The sequence below is a fragment of the Sus scrofa genome, chromosome 6 (genome assembly GCF_000003025.6).
Source record: "Sus scrofa isolate TJ Tabasco breed Duroc chromosome 6, Sscrofa11.1, whole genome shotgun sequence".
Taxonomy (NCBI): Eukaryota; Metazoa; Chordata; class Mammalia; order Artiodactyla; family Suidae; genus Sus; species Sus scrofa.
In genome coordinates, this window is record NC_010448.4 from 166602973 (window position 1) to 166622034 (window position 19062).

Sequence of the window (19062 nt, forward strand, 5' to 3'; positions counted from 1 at the left end):
GTCCAGGAGGCAAGTGGAATGAGGGTCAGGCTCTCAGGCTCGGGAGCCAGGTCTGCGCTGCACAGTGGTCGCCCAGCCACTCTGCCCTTCATCACAAAGTGGGAAGAAAGATGGTGCCTGCCCCTCAGCTTGTTGTGAGGGCAAAATTAGTAAAGGGCTAGAGCGGTGCTTGGCACACAGTCAGAACTCCGTAAAGCTGGAGTCCCACTGCGGCTCCGTAGTAATGAATCCGACCAGTATCCACGAGGACGCAGGTTCAATCCCTGGCCTCCCTCAGTGCGTGAAGGATCCAGCGTTGCCGTGAGCTGTGGCGTAGGTCGAAGATGCCACTCAGATCTGGCGATGCTGTGGCTGTGGCCTAGGCCCGCAGCTGCAGCTCCGATTCTCCCCCTAGCCTGGCAACATCCATATGTTGCAGGTTCCGCCATACAACAAACCAAACAAACCATAACAAAACCCGAAGAGGAACCACGGAGCACACAGCCTGTCGGCATCGGAAGGAAGCTCCTTGATGACCTGAGAGACTCAGAAACCCAGAACCGAGACTTGCCCAGGGAATCTCAGGGAAGAACAGCAGGCTTCGTTTCCCCGTGGTAGAAGTGCCTCAGAAATGGCACTGCCCCGGTGAATTGTGGTTCTGTCAGGCAACCATTTCCAAGGCACTCAGCCCTGACAGGGTTTGTTTTACAAGTTTTTGCTCTTGGGGGGTGGAGCAGGGGGAGAAGGAAAAGAACCGGGGTCCTAGTCCTTTATTTTCACACCTAGACAATACTGCCACCTCCTGGCCACACCGGAGAAGTGCACCTCAATGCGGTCCATACTCAGCTTTGCTTCCTCTTCCAGCAGGGTCGCCCTATGAATGTTGGGCAATTATCACTGTTGTGAGGAAAAGACCAGTGCCAGGCATCTTCCTGACCAATTGCCGTCTGTCTTTGATCCCCGTACATTCTTCCACTTCTTTTACCAGACCCTGCTCAAAGCCCAGTGTTGACACATAAAAAATATGTATATTTACGCACGATTTCGTTCTAAAAGGCCAGGCAACAAGGTATGGACGTTCTGTGCTAGGGCTGGTATACTTGCTGCTGAACCAGTAATTACTAGGGTGTGTCTCCCACCGGTATCTGCTCTTCTGGGGGCAGGCTCACCAAGTTCAAGCAGCCCTGTGCTGGCACTTGGAAGTGTTCCTGTCACCTGAGTGGAACACCCTGGCTCCAGGTGTGACGGTGGGGGTGGGGGGAGACGGTCTCAGGGCCCAGCAGACACAGGTGTTTAGGGCCAGGCAAAGTAGGCAATTAGAAAAAAACCTTTTTCCCCAAGGCCTTTCTATTCTTTTCTTTTTGTGTGTGTGTGTCTTTTTTTTGCCTTTTCTAGGGCCGCTTCTGCAGCATATGGAGATTCCCAGGTGAGGGGTGGAATCGGAGCTGTAGCCGCCAGCCTACGCCAGAGCCACAGCAACACAGGATCCGAGCTGCATCTGCAACCTACACCACAGCTCACGGCAACGCTGGATCCTTAACCCACTGAGCAAGGACAGGGATCGAACCCGAAACCTCATGATTCCTAGTTGGATTCGTTAACCACTGTGCCACTATGGGAACTCCATGAATTCCTTACTTTAAAATGGTTGATTTTTGTGTTATGTGAATCTCACCTCAATCAAAACAATTTTTTTTTTTTTTTTTTTGTCTTTTTGCCTTTTCTTGAGCAGCACCTGCAGCATATGGAGGTTCCCAGGCTAGGGGTCTAATTGGAGCTCTAGCCACTGGCCTACGTCACAGCCACAGCAACGCGGGATCCGAGTCGTGTCTGCAACCTACACCACAGCTCACGGCAACGCCGGATCCTTAACCCACTGAGCAAGGCCAGGGATCGAACCCACAACCTCATGGTTCCTAGTCGGATTCGTTAACCACTGCGCCATGATGGGAACTCCCAAAACAATGTTTTTATGAAGAAAAAAAAAGTTAACCAAATATGATCCGTTGCTAAATCAATCATCCTACTTAGTATTAGGAATCTATGTAACGTCACAGAACCGAGAACCTCAGGAAAACTAACAGTGACGGCCTTGCCCACTGCCAGTTTCTCTGGGTCTTTGGGGGACAGGGGAAGAGAAAACTGGTTTGTGTCTGTCCTGTTTGGTCCCTAAGGGCCACTGTCTCCCTGCCTTCACATTTCTAGAGGATTCCACCATGTTAGTGAATGTGCAGTTTGCTCAGCCCTTTGTCTTGCTCCATGGCTGATAAACCACAATTCCGACTTTACTCTAGGAAGCAGGACCATTTAATGAGCAAGTTAATTTTAGAATTATAGTAAATAGTTTTAGAATTTTCTAGTTCTAGGTCAATTAGAAAAAAATGTTATTCCAAATGACCTCTTTTTCCAAATTTACAAACATTTCCATTTTACCATAAACTTGTTTCTCATACACATTTGCTAAATTTTCAGCCTGTTTTGTTTTGTTTTGTTTTTTCAGTTTTGGCCACCTGTGGCAGTGGCGTTCCTGGGCCAGGGATCAGATCCAAGTCCCATGTGTGACCCACGCCACAGCTATGGCAACACTGGATCCTTTCATCTGCTGCGCCCGGGCCAGGGATCAAACCCGCAACTTGGCGCTACAGAGAACACAGGCAATGGGAATTGTGGCCCAACGGGAGCTCCAGCAATTTCTGTTAGATGGTACATACATTCACAAAGTTTTTAGTATGTTTTCTTTCTTTTTTTTTTTTTTGGCTGCACTGGCGGTGTATGGAAGGTCCTGGACCTGGGATCGAACCTGAGCCACAGCAGTGACAATGCCAGGTCCTTAACCCATTGAGCCACAAGGGAACCCTTAGTATGTGTCTTTTCAAAAGGTGGCACCCAATTTTCTCCTCCCCTTGAGCGTGGGCTCAATTTAGTGACTGGCTTCTCACAAACAGAGTAAGACAGAAGGCAATGTGCAACTTCTGAAGTTAGATTATAAAGCATCTTGAGGCTTTTCCTCTTTGCTCTCTCTTGGATCTTGCTCTGGGAGAAGCCAGTTGACATGCTGACACTCAAGCAGCCCTAGAGAGGTCCGTGCAGTGAAGACCCGAGGCTTCCTGTCAGCACCCAGCACGAACGGGCCAGGCATGAAAGTGAGCCACCCTGGAAGATAGTTCTCCAGGCCTGGTCCTGCCTTCAGCTGACCACAGCCCCAGCTGGCCTCTGACCTGCCCTGAGCCAGAGCCAGGCAGTTAAGCTGCTTCTAGATTCCTGACCCCCCAAAACCACGCGCGATACGGGAAAATAATCTGAAAAAGCACGGTTATGTGTATGTGTATAACTGAATCCCTTCGCTGTACACCTGAAACTAATACAACACTGTAAGTCTACTATACTCCAAAATAAAATAAAAAACTGTGGGAGGAGTTCCCTGGCAGCTCAGTGGGTTATAGATCCGGCTGGAGGGCACAGCTGTGGCACGGGTTTGATCTCCGGCTCGGGAACTTCTGCATGCCATGGGTATGGCAAAAAAAAAAAAAAGTGGGGGAGATGATAAATATTTATTTTTTTCAGCACTAGGTTCTAGGGTAATTTGTTATGTAACAATAGGTAATGGACAGAGAAGGGCTGGCCTAACAGCTTTGGTGGATTTCTCCAAAGTTTGAACACAATGGCTTTCATTTTGTCTTCAGAGCAGCATTTTTTTTTTTTTTTTGGTCTTTTTTTTTGTCTTTTTCTAGGGCCGCACCCACGGCATATGGAGGTTCCCAGGCTAGGGGTCTAATTGGAGCTGTAGTCCCCGGCCTACGCCAGAGCCACAGCAACACAGGATCCAAACTGCGTCTGTGACCTACACCATAGCTTACGGCAATGCTGGATCCTTAACCCACCGAGTGAGGCCAGGGATCAAACACGCAACCTCATGGTTCTTGGTGGGATTTGCTAACCACTGAGCCACAACGGGAACCCCCAGAGCAGCATTTTAAGGGACCTTCACCTGTCTCTGTCCAAGCTCTCTGCAGCAGCAGTGGCGGGGACTAGTGGCAGAGAGGGGGGACCTGGTGAGGGAACTTGCTGGGTGTTATCAGGCTGCCTGTCCTTGAGGGGACGGGGAGAGGGTGAGGCAGAGAGAGCGAGCGCCAGGGCCAGAGAAGGGGGCCAATGAAGGGCAGAAAGTGGGGGCTGGGGGCGCTTTCTCAGGCCCTACCTGTACGCCCAAGAGGAAATGCCTTACACTTTACAGATATTTAAAGGAAACGCATTTCCAGTCAATTGGTGAACTGGGCACTCAGTAAACTGGTCATTTGGCCCATTGATTTTTGGTAAAGCATGCATTTGGCAGATTCATTTACAACAACTGCTCTGTTTCTAATTAAGACATCCATAGACATTTTTATGCTCCTAAGACGATAATGTATTTGTCACAGACGCTAATATATTTACACACACACACACACACACATATATATTTCAAATCCCCGAGTTAATTTCTCTTTCCAAAAAACTTTGTGACTTTAGCACTTCTCTTCTCCAGGGAGGAAGCCCAGGGAGGGAGTACCTCTGTGGCTGCAGCCTGCCTGCCGTGATGAAGTCCCCGTCTGCCACTAATTCCTGGAACAGTCATGCCCCCGGGAGGAAACGGCCATTTTTCACTTCACGGCCATTATACATGGGGATAAATTCCAGGCAGGACCACTTTGGGGAAGGCCTCCCTTAATTTTTAATTTTGACCATTTTAGTTTGAATGGGATCATCATTAAAAGGAATTCTAAAATTTTAATTTTTTTTTTTTTTGGTTTGTTTTTTAGGGCTGCACCCGTGGCATATGGAAGTTTCCAGGCTAGGGGCTGAACTGGAGCTGCAGCTGCTGGCCTCCACCACAGCCACAGCAACGCCAGATCCTTAACCCACTGAGCGAGGCCGGGGATCGAACACACATCCTCATGGATACCAGTTGGATTCTTAACCCACTGAGCCACAAAGGGAACTCCAGCCTGACACTTTTTACTTGAACAGTTCAGCTGGTGGTGGTACATTTTATGAAAAATAGGAGAAAGAACAAGTTTGGGGGAGAAAATAAAGAGTCCTTATTTGGCTATAAATTTCATTGTTTTTCTTTTTATGGCCAAACCTGGGGCATATGGAAATTCCTGGAGCAGGGGTTGAATCAGAGCTGTGGCTGTGGTGTAGCTGCTGTCTACACCACAGCCACAGCAATGCTCGACCTGAGCTGCATCTGTGACCTACACCGCAGCTTGCGGCAACACTGGATCCTTAACCCCCTGAGCGAGGCCAGGGATCGAACCCTCACCCTCATGGATACTAGTTGGGTTCTTAACCCACTGAAACACAACAGGAACTCCTTGTCTGTAAATTTCAGATGTCTAGCAGACATTGACGGAGATTTCAAGGTAGAGATCGGGGCCAGAGATGCAGACCTGGTAGGTGAATATATGTAACGTACACATGGTGATGGAAAGCCAGGGAACTCGACAAACCACACAGGGAGAAGGCGCTGCTAAAGAGATGGCCAGGAGCCTGACCCCGCAGCCTGGTAGAGAACCAGGAGCCATTAGCAAAGGAGACCTGGCAAGACCAGATGGCAGGAGGAAAACTAGAAGCAGTACCATAGGAGTTCCTGTTGTGGTGAAGTGGGTTAAGGGGCTGACTTCTGGGGCTGGGGACGCTGTGAAGGTGCAGGTTCGATCCCCAGTGGGCTGCAGTGGGTTAAAGGATCTGGCATCTGGGGCCGAACGCATCTGAGAGAGGAGGACAATGAAAAAATGAGGAGCTGGAGGGAGCCTGGGGCAAGGAGGGGTGCGCATCCCTAAACCTTTTTTTGGGGGGTGGGGTGGGGGTGGGGGTAGGGACACATGTCTTTTAAATCTCATTTAATTTAAAAGACAGATGGCCTGTGACGGGAGCAGGGACACTTCACTGTAACGGGAAAGAGAGCAGAGAAGGTGGGTGACCCGTCAGGCAGGTCGGGAGATGTGGAGAAGGTGGAGCCGGCCACGGAAAAGGCGGTGAGGTCTCCTGGCTCCTGCACCACGGCACCCACTGCAAGGGAAAGAGTCGCCAGGCCCCACGAGCCCCTCCACGGCCTGTTTTCAGGGGCTCTCCCTGAAAATCCACTTTCCCTGGAGCCTTCTCAGCAGAAGGCTGTCAACCCCACCCCACCAGCACTTGGGGTGGAGAGCACAGCCCCCTTACCTTCGTCCTTCCAAACCAGTCCTTTTCCTCCTCAAACACACACACACACACCCAGTACTTGGTATGGTACCTGGCACCCCACAGATGTTCTGTCTGTCTGTCTTTCTGTCTATCTAATTTTCTTTTCTTTTTATGGCCCCATCTGTGGCATATGGAAGTTCCTGAGCCAGGGGTCAAGCTGGAGCCACATCTGCGACCTGTGCCACAGCTTGCAGCAACGCTGACTCTTTCACCCACTGAGTGAGGCAAGGAATCAAACCTGTATCCTCACAGAGCCAATACTGAGTCCTTAACTGGTGGAGCCACAATGGGAACTCCAATATCTGATTTTTTTCTTTGTTCTTTTTCTTTTATTTATCTACTTATTTTTGTGTCTTTTTAGGGCCGCACTCACAGCATATGATAGTTCCCAGGCTAGGGCTCTACTGGGAGCTGCCACAGCAATGCCAGATCTGAGCAGGGTCTACAAATACACCGCAGCTCACAGCATCGCCGGATCCTTAACCCGCTGAGAGGGGCCAGGGACTTTTTTTTTTTGGTCTTTTTAGGGCATATGGAGGTTCCCAGGCTAGGGGTCGAATTGGAGCTACAGCTGCTGGCCTACACCACAGCCACAGCAACGCCAGATCCCTAACCCACTGAGCGAGGCCAGGGAGTGAACCCACAACCGTGGATTCGTTGACCACTGAGCCAGGATGGGAACTCCTGCTTTTTTTTTTTTAAAAAGCCAAATCAATCCTGCCCTTATTAAGGTTAGTCCCTTCAGCCATATCACCTGCCTTCCTTGACTGTTGCCGCCCAAACGGTGGTGAAATAGTGTGAAATAGTTCCCCCTAGTGGACTATCCCTGCATATGCATGCGCTATATTCCCAAGACTTTTTTTTTTTTCTTTCCTTTTTGCCGCGGTAGGGATGTTCTCAGGCCAGGGCTAGAGGTTGAATCTGAGCTGAAGCTGCTGGCCTACGGCACAGCCACGGCAACACGGAATCCGCGGCACATCTGAGACCTATGATGCAGCTTGTGGCAACAACAGATCCTTAATCCCCTGAGTGAGGCCAGGGATTGAACCCACATCCTCATGGACACTGTGTTGGGGTCTTAACCCGCTGAGCCACAAAGGGAACTCCACGAAGACTATTTGCAAGTGCCTGGTAAAAAAGAATAATTCTTTCATTTAACGCACATTTCCTGAACACTGGTTATGAGTCTGGCATATGGGAAGTTATTTTGGGGTGCACAGTCTCACTGTTATTGCACCTGCAGACATCCAACCAAAAAGACATGACAAAGCTTCATGCTCAGGCTGCCTCTGCCAGAGTGGTTTGTTATGTAACAAATGCAGGGGGGCTTTAGATGGGGCTTGATATGGGAAGAAGCTGGGCCAGTTCACTCTGGCGGGGTTCAACAGCAAAACTGAAACTAAGCCATAGTCCCCCCCCATAAGTTTAATCAACCAACTTCTACTGAGCACCACTCTTTATCTGCCAGACCCTGAGCGGGAAAAAGAGACGAATCAGACCTAGTCCCTGCCCTGAGGCTGCTCAGAGGGCAAGGCAGGCGGGCGAGCAGTCACTGGCACAGTGTGTGTGTGCAGGACTCCCTCCCTCCCTCAGCAAACACACACCAAGGACCAAGCTGGGGGCTGTGCTGGGACATAAGGACGATAACTGCCAGAGCTGCCGGAAACTATGCACAGGCTATTATGACCAGGGCAGAGACCGTTCCGGAGATAACTGGTCCCAGGGAGGGGCTGGAGGGGAGGGGGCGGGAGGTGGAACAAAGGAAGGAGGCTGCCACTGGGGCGGGGTGAAGGCAGGTCACGGAAGCCCTTGGCAAAGAACTGCGTAAGCTGCGAAGTGACAGATGAGTAGGAGGGCCACTCTGCCACCTGCAGGTGGGGTGAGGGGAGGGAGGGTCACAGCGCCACCTGGGGGTTGTGTGATTCAGCCTCCGGACACGATCCCAGGGCCAGCTCACCCCCCTGCTCCAAGGCCAGCGACACCTCTCTGCTGCTGGCCCCGATCTTGACTTTCACCACCCCACCCCATCACTGGCCACCCCTCCCCAGCTAGGAGACTCTGCTCCAGGTGGTAACAGATGGCAGCTTAGATTCCAAGACAGCGTGACTTTTCAACATTGGGGTCCACATACTCCCTGCGGGGATCCAACAACACAAAGTTGACGGGGCTGATGAAGGAAAGACAAGGTTCAATTTCATCGCCGCCTCTGAAAACCAGTCTAGACTGGGAGTGGGCGTCCAGGCCTTCCCCAGGATCTCACCTGCATCCCGCCTTAACCCCCTACCTGCCGCCACCTTCAGCTGCTCCAGGCTCCCTGGAGCTGGGGCTCAACCTCTCATCCTGGACACAGGAGTCCCCACAGGCAAGGCCGCCAGACCCTGCTCGTCTGCTGGGCCTCCCTGCCTTGGGCTCCTCGGCCCTGCCCCCTCCCCCTTCCCTCTGCCCTCTCACTCTCCACACCCAGGAGGATCCTTAACCCATTGAGCGAGGCCAGGGATCGAATCCGAATCCTCATGGATACCAGTCAGGTTCATTACTGCTGAGCCACAACGGAACGCCCTAAATAAGTTCTTTTGTATCATTTTTAAATTCGATTCCACATATAAGTGATATTACATGATAGTTGTCTTTGTCTGACTTACTTCACTTAGTATGATAATCTCTAGGTCCATCCATGTTGCAGCAACGTGGGCCTCTGTTTAGATCAATCCTCTTTCCAGAATGCCTTCTTCCGCTCTCTTTTGTTGTTGTTGTTTGGTCTTTTTTTTTTTTTTTTTTTTTTTTTTGTCTTTTTAGGGCTGCACCCACAGCATATGGAGGTTCCCAGGCTAGGGGTCTAATCAGAGCTCCAGCTGCCGGCCTCCACCACAGCCATAGCCACAATGGGATCCGAGCAGAGTCTGTGATCTACACCAGAGCTCAGGGCAACGCCAGATCCTTAACCCACTGAGCAAGGCCAGGAATCGAACCCGCGTCCTCTTGGATGCTAGTTGCTAACCACTGAGCCACGATGGGAACTCCTGCCCTCTTCGGTTTCTGCCTCTCTAATCCCCCTCTCCAAGGCTCAGCACCAACAATGCCTTCTTGGTGACCCCTCCTTGATCTCCCCTGTGAAAAACAGACTCTCCCTTCTTGGAACCACAGTAGGAGCAGCAAAGGAAATATTCTGGAAACACTTGCCACGTGCTGTATATTAAAAGCATAGGCTTTGCCCAACAGCAAAAAAGCCAATCAGTCAATGGAAAAACGGGCAAAAGACCTGAATAGACTGTTCTTCAAAGATATACAGATGGCCAGCAAACACATGAGAAAATGCTCAACATCGCTGATTATAAGAGAAATGCAAATCAAAACTACCACGAGATACCACCTCACATCAGTCAGAATGGCCATCATTAATAAATCCACAAATAACAAGTGCTGGAGGGGCTGTGGAGAAAAGGGAACCCTCCTGCACTGCTGGTGGGAATGTGAACTGGTACAGCCACTATGGAGAACAGTTTGGAGATACCTTAGAAATCTATACATAGAACTTTCATATGACCCCACAATCCCACTCTTGGGCATCTATCCGGACAAAGCTCTACTTAAAAGAGACACATGCACCCGCATGTTCATTGCAGCACTATTCACAATAGCCAGGACATGGAAACAACCCAAATGTCCATCGACAGATGATTGGATTTGGAAGATGTGATATATATACACAACGGAATACTACTCAGCCATAAAAAAGAATGACGTAATGCTATTTGCAGCAACATGGATGGAACAAGAGAGAATCTCATACTGAGTGAAATGAGCCAGAAAGACAAAGACAAATACCATGTGATATCACTTATAACTGGAATCTAATATCCAGCACAAATGAACATCTCCTCAGAAAAGAAAATCATGGACTTGGAAAATAAACTTGTGGCTGCCTGATGGGAGAGGGAGGGAGTGGGAGGGATCGGGAGCTTGGGCTTATCAGACACAACTTAGAATAGATTTACAAGGAGATCCTGCTGAGTAGCATGGAGAACTATGCCTAGATACTCATGTTGCAACAGAACAAAGGGTGGGGAAAAAAATGTATACATGTAAGGATAACTTGATCCCCTTGCTGTACAGTGGGAAAAAAAAAAAAAAAAGTAAAAGCATAGGCTTTGGAGTCAGATCCGACTGGTTGAATCTGGCTAGCTGTGTTACCTTGGGATGCATACTTAACCTCTCTGTGCTTCAATTCTCTCGCTTGAAAAGCATAAGAAGGCGGACCTCCGCCATTCATTCATTTGAACATTTGAATACCTAATATGCGCCAGAATCCATACTCCCGTGGTTGAGAATTAGACGGAATGATTCATGGGAAATGGCTGGCACAGAGTGTACCCAACAAATGAAAACGTCTTAATATGACCCTTATCCAATCTAGTTTCTTGGAAAACAGTCCTCGGCGTGATTTCTGTTTGGAGGGGAAGAGCCACGTAAGACTGGGAACCAGAGCCAGCTCCGGCCCGGGCAGACTCTAACAACGGCTAGAGCGCCGTGCGGCTGATTCCAAGCACAGAAGGTGACTGCCACCTTCTGAGTAGCCTGCCCTTCAGTGCCGAGGCAGCACTTTCGACAGCGGGGCTGCCTAGGCCACTCAACAAGGATCTTCGTGAGTAGGAGGAAACGCTTCGAGCGAATCTGCCGGGTCTCACGGCCACCCTCTGCCCTCTGCAGCAGACCCGGCCGCCTCCCTACCTTCGTACTGGACCTCCAGGTGCATCGTGCGCAGTACCTTCAGCACGCCGTCCACGATGCTGGGGTGTGTGGTCCCGACGATGGACTGGCGAGACAGACAGGGGGACAGGTGTCACTATTTTGATCTGATCCGCCTGAGAGAGATGAAAAGCAGACTTCCAAACGGGGGGGCAGCCCGGCCGAATGGGGCGAGGGGCAGGGGTGGGTCTCAGGACTTTGGCCCGCCCCACCCCCACCTGAGAGGAGGTTAATTTTGGTGAGGAGAGGGAGGGGCAGCCAGGAGTGGACTGAGAACCTGCCGAGGTTGCCACGGAACCCCCCGGCTCAGGAGGCCCTCAGTCGAGGCCACTGCCAGGGGTGCGGGGACAAGCCGGCTATCTTGGCTGCGAGAGTGGAACGCTGGCCCCCCCAGATTGAGCTCCCCTCTCCTTTAACTCTCCTCCTGCGACGCTCTTCCCCCCATCACCCCAAGCTTCCCAGCGGAAGCCCCTTCTTCATCCTTCAGGCCGAGTTCTTAAACAAGTTCTTCTGTATCATTTAAAAAACTGTTGGGTCTTTATTTATTTACGTATTTTCTTTAGGGCTGAACCAGCGGCACGTGGAGGTTCCCAGGCTAGGGGTCAAATCAGAGCCACCGCTGCCGCCGGCCTACACCAGATCTGAGCCACGTCTGCGACCTACACCACAGCTACGGCAATGCTGGATTCTTAACCCCCTGAGTGAGGCCAGGGATGGAACCCATCCTCAGGGATGCTAATCGTGGGTTTGTTTCCACTGCACCACAACGGGAACTCCTCACTGCTCTTTTTCAAAGAAGTGGCGTTGGATTTTAATGTTTACACTTAGCAGATATCTCCTGCTTAACATGCGCCCTTGACTGAGTCACTAAACAGCTTCCTAAGGCTCAGTTCTATCGCCTTTAAAATGGGGATGAGGAGTTTCCATCGTGGTGCAGAGGTTAACGAATCCGACTAGGAAGCATGAGGTTGCAGGTTCAATCCCTGTCCTTGCTCAGTGGGTTAAGGATCCAGTGTTGCCATGAGCTGTGGTGTAAGCTGCAGACTCGGCTTGGATCCTGTGTTACTCGGGCTGTAGTGTAGGCCAGAGACTACAGCTTCCGATTAGACCCCTAGCCTGGGAATCTCCATATGCCTCGGGAGCGGCCCAAGAAAAGGCAAAAAGAAAAAAAAAATAAAATAAATAAATAAACTATAAAATAAAATGGGGTGATGACACCTGCCCCCATCGGCCACTGCACAGACTGAAAGAGACAGTGTGAGCAGGGCCTGAGCGCAGTGCCTGGCGCGCAGGAGGCACTTCCTGAACCTGGAAACAGTAATCGCAGCCATGGCTCTTTTGCTGAGCTTCTCCCTCAGATCATCCCGAAACGTCAGCAGCGTTCCTTCTCGTCTTACTTGGTCCACTCTGCCTGGGGGATCTTCCTCTCACTCTTTCGGGTGTCACTGCTCATGAAACCCAAACTGCCGTCCTCATCTTGGGTCTCTCTCTGGAACCTCAGGCTAATTTTCTATGGTCCAGGGGGCGTCTCTATTAGATGTCCTGAGCAGTCCATTGAGCTAGGAGCCAGAATTGCCTGCGGGGCCTCAAGGCTACCTGAAAGTTCTCAGATTCTGTGGGATGGGGGCTCAGCATTCAATATTTTTTTTTGCACAAATGATCTATCTGTATCTTCTGCAACCAGCTTGGCCTCTTCCTCAGAAGGGCACTTGGGAGACTCGGAGCCTCATTAAGTTTATTGGGTCAAAACCTAACTCCTCCCAGATCAAATCCATTTTTTCTGCTCTCTCTAGGTGGCACGCAACTCACCCAGTCCAAAGTGGGGTGTCCCAAGTCCCACGTCCTCTGTCTCTCAAATGTCTGTCCAACCGGCTCACCTCGGTGCCCACTGATACGGTTCAGGTTTTATCATCTGTGTGATCTTTTTTTTCTTAAGGCCTCACTCGTGGCAAATGGAGGTTCCCAGGCTAGGGGCCGAATCGGAGCTACAGCTGCTGGCCTACACCACAGCCACAGCAACTCGGGATCTGAGCCGTATCTGTGACCTACACCACAGCTCACGGAAATGCTGGATCCTTAACCCCTGAGCAAGGCCAGGGATGGAACCTACATCCTCAGGGACACTAGTCGGGTTCATTAACGGCTGAGCCATGATGGGAACTCCCATCTGTTTGATCTCTTAATTGTCTTCCTGCCTCCAGGTCTTCCTGAAGCTGTTTTGAGCACTTTTATTTATTCATTTATTTTCGTTCCCAGGCTAGGGCTTGAATCGGAGCTGTGGCCACTGGCCTACACCAGAGCCACAACAACTCGGGATCTGAGCTGCGTCTGTGACCTACACCACAGTTCACGGCAACGTGGGATCCTTAACCCACGGAGCGAGGCCAGGGATCCAACCCGCGTCCTCATGGAGACTAGTTGGGTTCTTTACTGCTGAGCCACACGGGGACTCCGATCTGGCTTCTTCCTTCACTTACTCGCTGCTCACAAATGCGCTGTGATTCTTTCCCTACCGGATTGACGCCTTTAATCTGTTCTGCAGCCCTTTCATCACCCGCGTCGCTTGTCTCCACCACTTTGGAGTCTGCCACCATCTTACTGATCCTTAAGTAAGCAGGACAAATCACTCTGCTGGGAGACATGAACTCTGCCCGGCCTTGGCCTTCTGGAAGTAACGCTGATTGAACGGCAGACATGCCGCGAGAGGCTGAGCTTTGTTCCCTGTGCTTGTGTGGAGGGCAGCTGGGGAAGGTAGTTGTCAGATGGCTGCGCTGGAATCCGAACCACGGGAGCGTGCAGCCTGGGCTCACTCACCTGCGCAGTCCTGAGAGTCTGCAGGGACAGCTGCTGAGCTTTCGGGGACGCGCAGGGCAGCAAAGCTATTAGCCCTTTGTACACCTGGTTCTGGTACTTGGGATTACCATGCACCAAAGAGTCCAGCAGCACCTGCACTTCTTCCTGGGTCTCTTCTGACTTAGATTTTGCCAAAAATTCTGCTATGGAGCGTACACCTGAGCAAAGGAGAGAGGAAATGCTAAATTGGAAGGGATTTATGAAAACAATCTTTATCCAAGGTTACATAATATGAAGTAATAGGATTAAGAGGTATTTAACCAAGCCTGTTCAGTCAAAGCAAAGTCGAGGGTCTGGGCTCATGTTGCGTTGCTGTCTTGTTGACCTTGTAGTTGTGTGGCCAGAGGATTTTGTTTCAACAAGACATGTTAGTTTGTTAAACTCTGTTTTAAAATTTAAAATGAGGTTCCTGTCGTGGCTTAGTGGTTAACGAATCCGACTAGGAACCATGACGTTTTGGGTTTGATCCCTGGCCTTGCTCAGTGGGTTAAGGATCCCGTGCTGCTGTGGCTCTGGCATAGGCGGGCAGCTGCAGCTCTGATTAGACCCCTAGCCTGGGAACTTCCATGTGCAAAAAGACCAAAAAAAAAAAAAAAATGGGGTTCCCATTGTGGCTCAGGGGAAATTAATCTGACTAGCGTCCATGAGGATGCAGGTTCTATTCCTGGCCTCACTCAGTAGGTTAAGGATCCAGCATTGCTGTGAGCCGTGCCGTGATGTAGGTCAAAGACATGGCTCAGATCCCGTATTGCTGTGGCTGTGATCTAGGCCAGTGGCTATAGCTCCAATTCAACCCCTAGCCTGGGAACCTCCATATGCCACAGGTGTGGCCTTAAAAAGACAAAATACAATACAATAAAATAAAATTTAAAATAGCTCTGCAGGGTGTTCCTCTTGTGACTCAGCAGGTTAAGAACCCAACATACTGTCCGTGAAGACCCAGGTTCAATCCCTGGCCTTGCTCTGTTTGTTAAGGATCCAGCATGGTCACAAGCTGTGGTAAAGGTCACAGATGCAGCTTGGATCCTGTGTTGCTGTGACTTTGCGGGTAGGCCAGCAGCTGCAGCTCCAGTTTGACCCGTAGCCTGGGAACGTCCACATGCCGCAGGTGCAGCTGTAAAAAGAAAAAAGAAAAGAAATGGCTCTGCAAAATGCCCAAATAAAACCTGCATTTTTGATTGCTGTATGACAACATGTGGATAGCGCTCAGCACTAGATGTTTTGACAAATACCACCTCGTTTAGTCCTGGAAACTCTGCTGAGAAGGAGTCCCATTTTATGGATAAATACACTGAGACTCAGAGAGGCCATGAAGGAGTCATGGAGGAGAAGCCTGGTGAAAGTGCTTTAAAGGGAGATGCATGGGGGGCGTGCAGCTCCTGTTTGCCCCTCAGTCAGAGCACTTGGTAGAACATATGGAAAATGCAGCGTTATTACTTTTCTTTTCTTTTTTGTCTTTGGTCCTTTTAGGGTCAAACCCACGGTCAAACACCACAGCTCACAGCCACATCGTATCCTTAACCCACTGAGCGAGGCCAGCGGTCGAACCTGCAACCTCATGGTTCCTAGTTGGATTTGTTTCTGCTGCACCACGACAGGAACTCTGCGTTGTTAACTTTTCTTACCACACTGTAAGGTCTTTGAGGACAAGGACTGATTTTATTCACTTTTATATTCCTAGCACCATAGAGTATACCTAGCAAGCACGTTCAATGATTTTATTTCAATTTTATTTCTCAAGCTCTTCACAAATGGCTCAGTAAGTCTTTGCTGAATGGATGCACGAAAGAGGATATATCTAAAAATGAAGGAGTCTTGGAGTTCCTGTTGTGGCGCAGCGGAAATGAATCCGACGAGCATCCATGAGGACACAAGGTTGATTCCTGGCCTCGCTCAGTGGGTTAAGGATCCGGCGTTGCTGTGAGCTGTGGGGTAGGTCGCAGACATGGCTTGGCTCTGGCGTTGCTGTGGCCGTGGGTGTAGCCGGCATCTGTAGCTCTGATTAGACCCCTAGCCTGGGAACCTCCATATGCCATGGGTGCGGCTCTAAAAAGGCTAAATAAATAAATAAAGAAAGAAAATAACAAATACAAATAGAAATAAAAATGAAGACAGCTTTCCACAACCACCATGGAAAGAGCTGAGCAAACGCTGAATCAGGAAAATCCGAAATCTGGATCTCCGGGTGGTGATTCATTCTACAACATGCTTCCTGGGGACCAGCTCCATGATACCGGTTTTCCCACAGCAGCACTGGGTGCAGCCCCCACCCCCCCCGGGGGGGGCGGGGGGAGACGTGGGAATTGACAAGCTCTCACACACAGTACCCACCGTAGCTTTCACAAATGAGCTCCTTGTACTTCCTGCCAGAGTTTGCAATAACCTGAAGCAGCTTGACGGACTCCTTCTTGTCCTCCTCCTTGATCTTCTCCAGTGCAAGTATTTCCAAGAGTGTCAGGACCCCCCCGACCTCAAGGAATTCTATAAGGTATCGATTGCTGTCCAGAAGGATAGAAAAACAGAAATAAGACACTGGTCAGGCGCCTTAGCACTTAACCTTTCTAAGGGATCCCAAGGACCTTTCTCCATCTGTTCCATCCATCCAGGCAGTGTTCATGGAGAAAGGGACACTATATTTTAGAAATTCTTTCTTCCAGAAGAAAATGCAAAAGTTAAATACAGAGAGTTCCCGTTGTGGCTCAGAGGGTTAAGAACCTGATGTAGTGTCCGTGAGGATGCAGGTTCCATCCCTGGCCTCGCTCAGTGGGTTGAGGATCCGGCATTGCCACGAGATGTGGCACAGGTCATAGATGCGGCTCAGATCACCTGGTGTTGCTGTGGCTGTGGCGTAGGCCAGCAGCTGCCGCTCAGATTCGACACCTAGCCTGGGAACGTCCATAGCCACAGGTGTGGCCCTAAAAAGAAAATAAATAAATTTTTATTTATTTATTTTTTGTCTTTTGTCTTTTTGTCTGTTGTTGTTGTTGATGTTGTTGTTGCTATTTCTTGGGCCGCTCCCGCGGCATACGGAGGTTCCCAGGCTAGGGGTCGAATCGGAGCTGTAGCCGCCGGCCTACGCCAGAGCCACAGCAACGCGGGATCTGAGCCGCGTCTGCAACCTACACCACAGCTCACGGCAACGCCGGATCGTTAACCCACTGAGCAAGGGCAGGGACCAAACCCGCAACCTCATGGTTCCTAGTCGGATTCGTTAACCACTGCGCCACGATGGGAACTCCTTATTTATTTATTTATTTTTGTCTTTTGTCTTTTTGTCTGTTGTTGTTGTTGATGTTGTTAAATTTTTAGAAGTTAAATTCAATGGCCATTTCATGGGCTTGACTTTCCAGCATCTCTATTTCTCTTCCTCTTTTTTTTTTTTTTTTTCCTGGCCACGCTTCAGCATGTGGAAGTTCTTGGGTCAGGGATTGAACCAGTGCCACAGCAGTGACAATGCCAGATCCTTAACCCACTGAGCCACCAGGGAGCTCCTGTAATCTCTTCTTGTAAAAGCACCTCAGTCGTCCCTTGGGGAATCACCCTCCACAACTCATGAGCCACGGGGTTTTGGCAGGGTGAGCAGGTGCCAGTGTGTCCTCCTTCTGATTGGAGGGATTGGTTTGGGGCCAGGCATGTGACCTAAGCTGGTCCAAGGAGGCTCAAAAGCAGGACTTTCTTGGGAACCCTTGGGAAAGACATGCTCTCTTTTTGGTGTGACTGAGCTAGAAGGAGGCAGGCCTGGGGACCACAGCACGTGGAGGTCTAGCAACACAGAGGATAAGAGCTGAGACACGGAGAAAAAGAGGGGGACACCAAGTACGGGTGACATTTTTTGAGCCCCTGGATCTGATCAGGCCTGAATTAGGGATTTCCACCCTCTGGACGTTTAGTTAAGTAGACGAATAATGTCTCCTTTTCCCGGGGCCCGTATGAGTTGTGTTTTCGTAATCCACAACCAAGAGGGTAGTGACTGGCAAAGGGTCAGAGGAGAACCTGGGCTCACCCTGAGGGCTGCTAGGTACCCAGTGAGAACTAGAAGCCAAGCCCCATGTGGCGCGAAGGCTAAGGACAACATGCGCCCCATAAGCAACCGAGACCCCAGAATCTCTCTAGAGGAGAACTCACCTGCTTACAGCTGATAAGAAGACACCAATGGACCTGAGCAGCTTCTCTAAACACGAGCCAGTCATATAGCTGTATGACAAGTTAAAGAGGGACTTTTGGGTGGTTTTTCATCCCGTGTTTGATCCCCGATCCACCGATGGCCCAGAGTGACCCACAGCTGAACTGTCTCCTTGATCTGAGGGGGCCCCGTCGGTTGAAGGGGCAGCGGGTGGGGGTGCTGGCAAGCATGTTCGTGGTTCTCCAGGAAGCCCTTCTGGGGATGTTCAGCCACTTGGCTCTGACAGGCTCTCTGGAGAGTAAGAGGCTTGATGAATAGAAGGCGCATCGAGAAAGCTGGGGGTCAATTTTCTAAGCCTCTTTATGCCATGACCGTCGCACCCTTGGGTCTCAGCACAGTTCATTAGTTTGTGCCTCGTTCTTGGACTTCTCTGAAAATAATCGGCTTCATCATTAATTCCCAATTTCGTACTTGCTCACAGCTTTATACTGGAGGTCACTATCTTTATGAAGAATTGTGTGTCTTCCTAATAAGAACAACAGGCGATGGTGGACGAACTGGAGTCTGATTTAAAACAACCTCAGTATTTAATGTTATTTTTTAATGTGAGCTTTTGCAAAAAGCTTCATTGTAATAAAGCACCCAGAGCACGCATCAGCTCGGATACAAGGTATGAAATCAAGCCACAACAGAAAAGGAACCAGTCAACAATTACTAGGCTCATAACACATCACAGGCTCTTAGAACACTTAAGAAATTAGCTGAAATTATTGCAGCTCATGGAGGATGACTGAGAGCTTCCAAGACTGATAAAGGCTAATGTAATGGGTTGGAGGTAATGGCGCTTTGTTGGGGGGGAGGGTGAGGGAGGCAAATTATCTCGGCTGCACCCTTGTTCCCAGGAGGCCAAGAGAAGTAGAGACAGATTGGCTCATTAGGAAAGGCTCTTTGCTGCAAAAACAGTCTTTGCTCTGGAGCCAGAGCCCCCTGCCTGTTGCCGTTTTAGCTGGGGGCCGGGCCATCAGCCCACCACCCTGCTCGCCTAAACCGCAGCCCCTGTTCCCGCCTCAGTGCCTCTTTTCTTATCGGCGAGGCCGACCAACTTCCGTTACCTTCTCTTTCCTCTGTCCCAGGCC

At 50.2% G+C, this 19062-nt stretch overlaps 1 protein-coding gene across 4 annotated transcripts in view; it reads right to left on the reverse strand.

Annotated features, from left to right (window-relative positions):
- Positions 1–19062, reverse strand: part of C6H1orf228 (chromosome 6 C1orf228 homolog) — a 72162-nt gene that overhangs the window by 30005 nt on the left and 23095 nt on the right. For all 4 annotated transcript variants that reach the window (XM_021096782.1, XM_021096783.1, XM_021096784.1 and 1 more), the window contains 4 exons: positions 17929–17997; positions 16135–16301; positions 13765–13961; positions 10933–11017 (listed from right to left, as the gene is read on the reverse strand). In XM_021096782.1, the coding sequence (XP_020952441.1) occupies positions 10933–11017; positions 13765–13961; positions 16135–16301; positions 17929–17997 (518 nt within the window). The remainder of the gene's footprint in view (positions 1–10932; positions 11018–13764; positions 13962–16134; positions 16302–17928; positions 17998–19062) is intronic.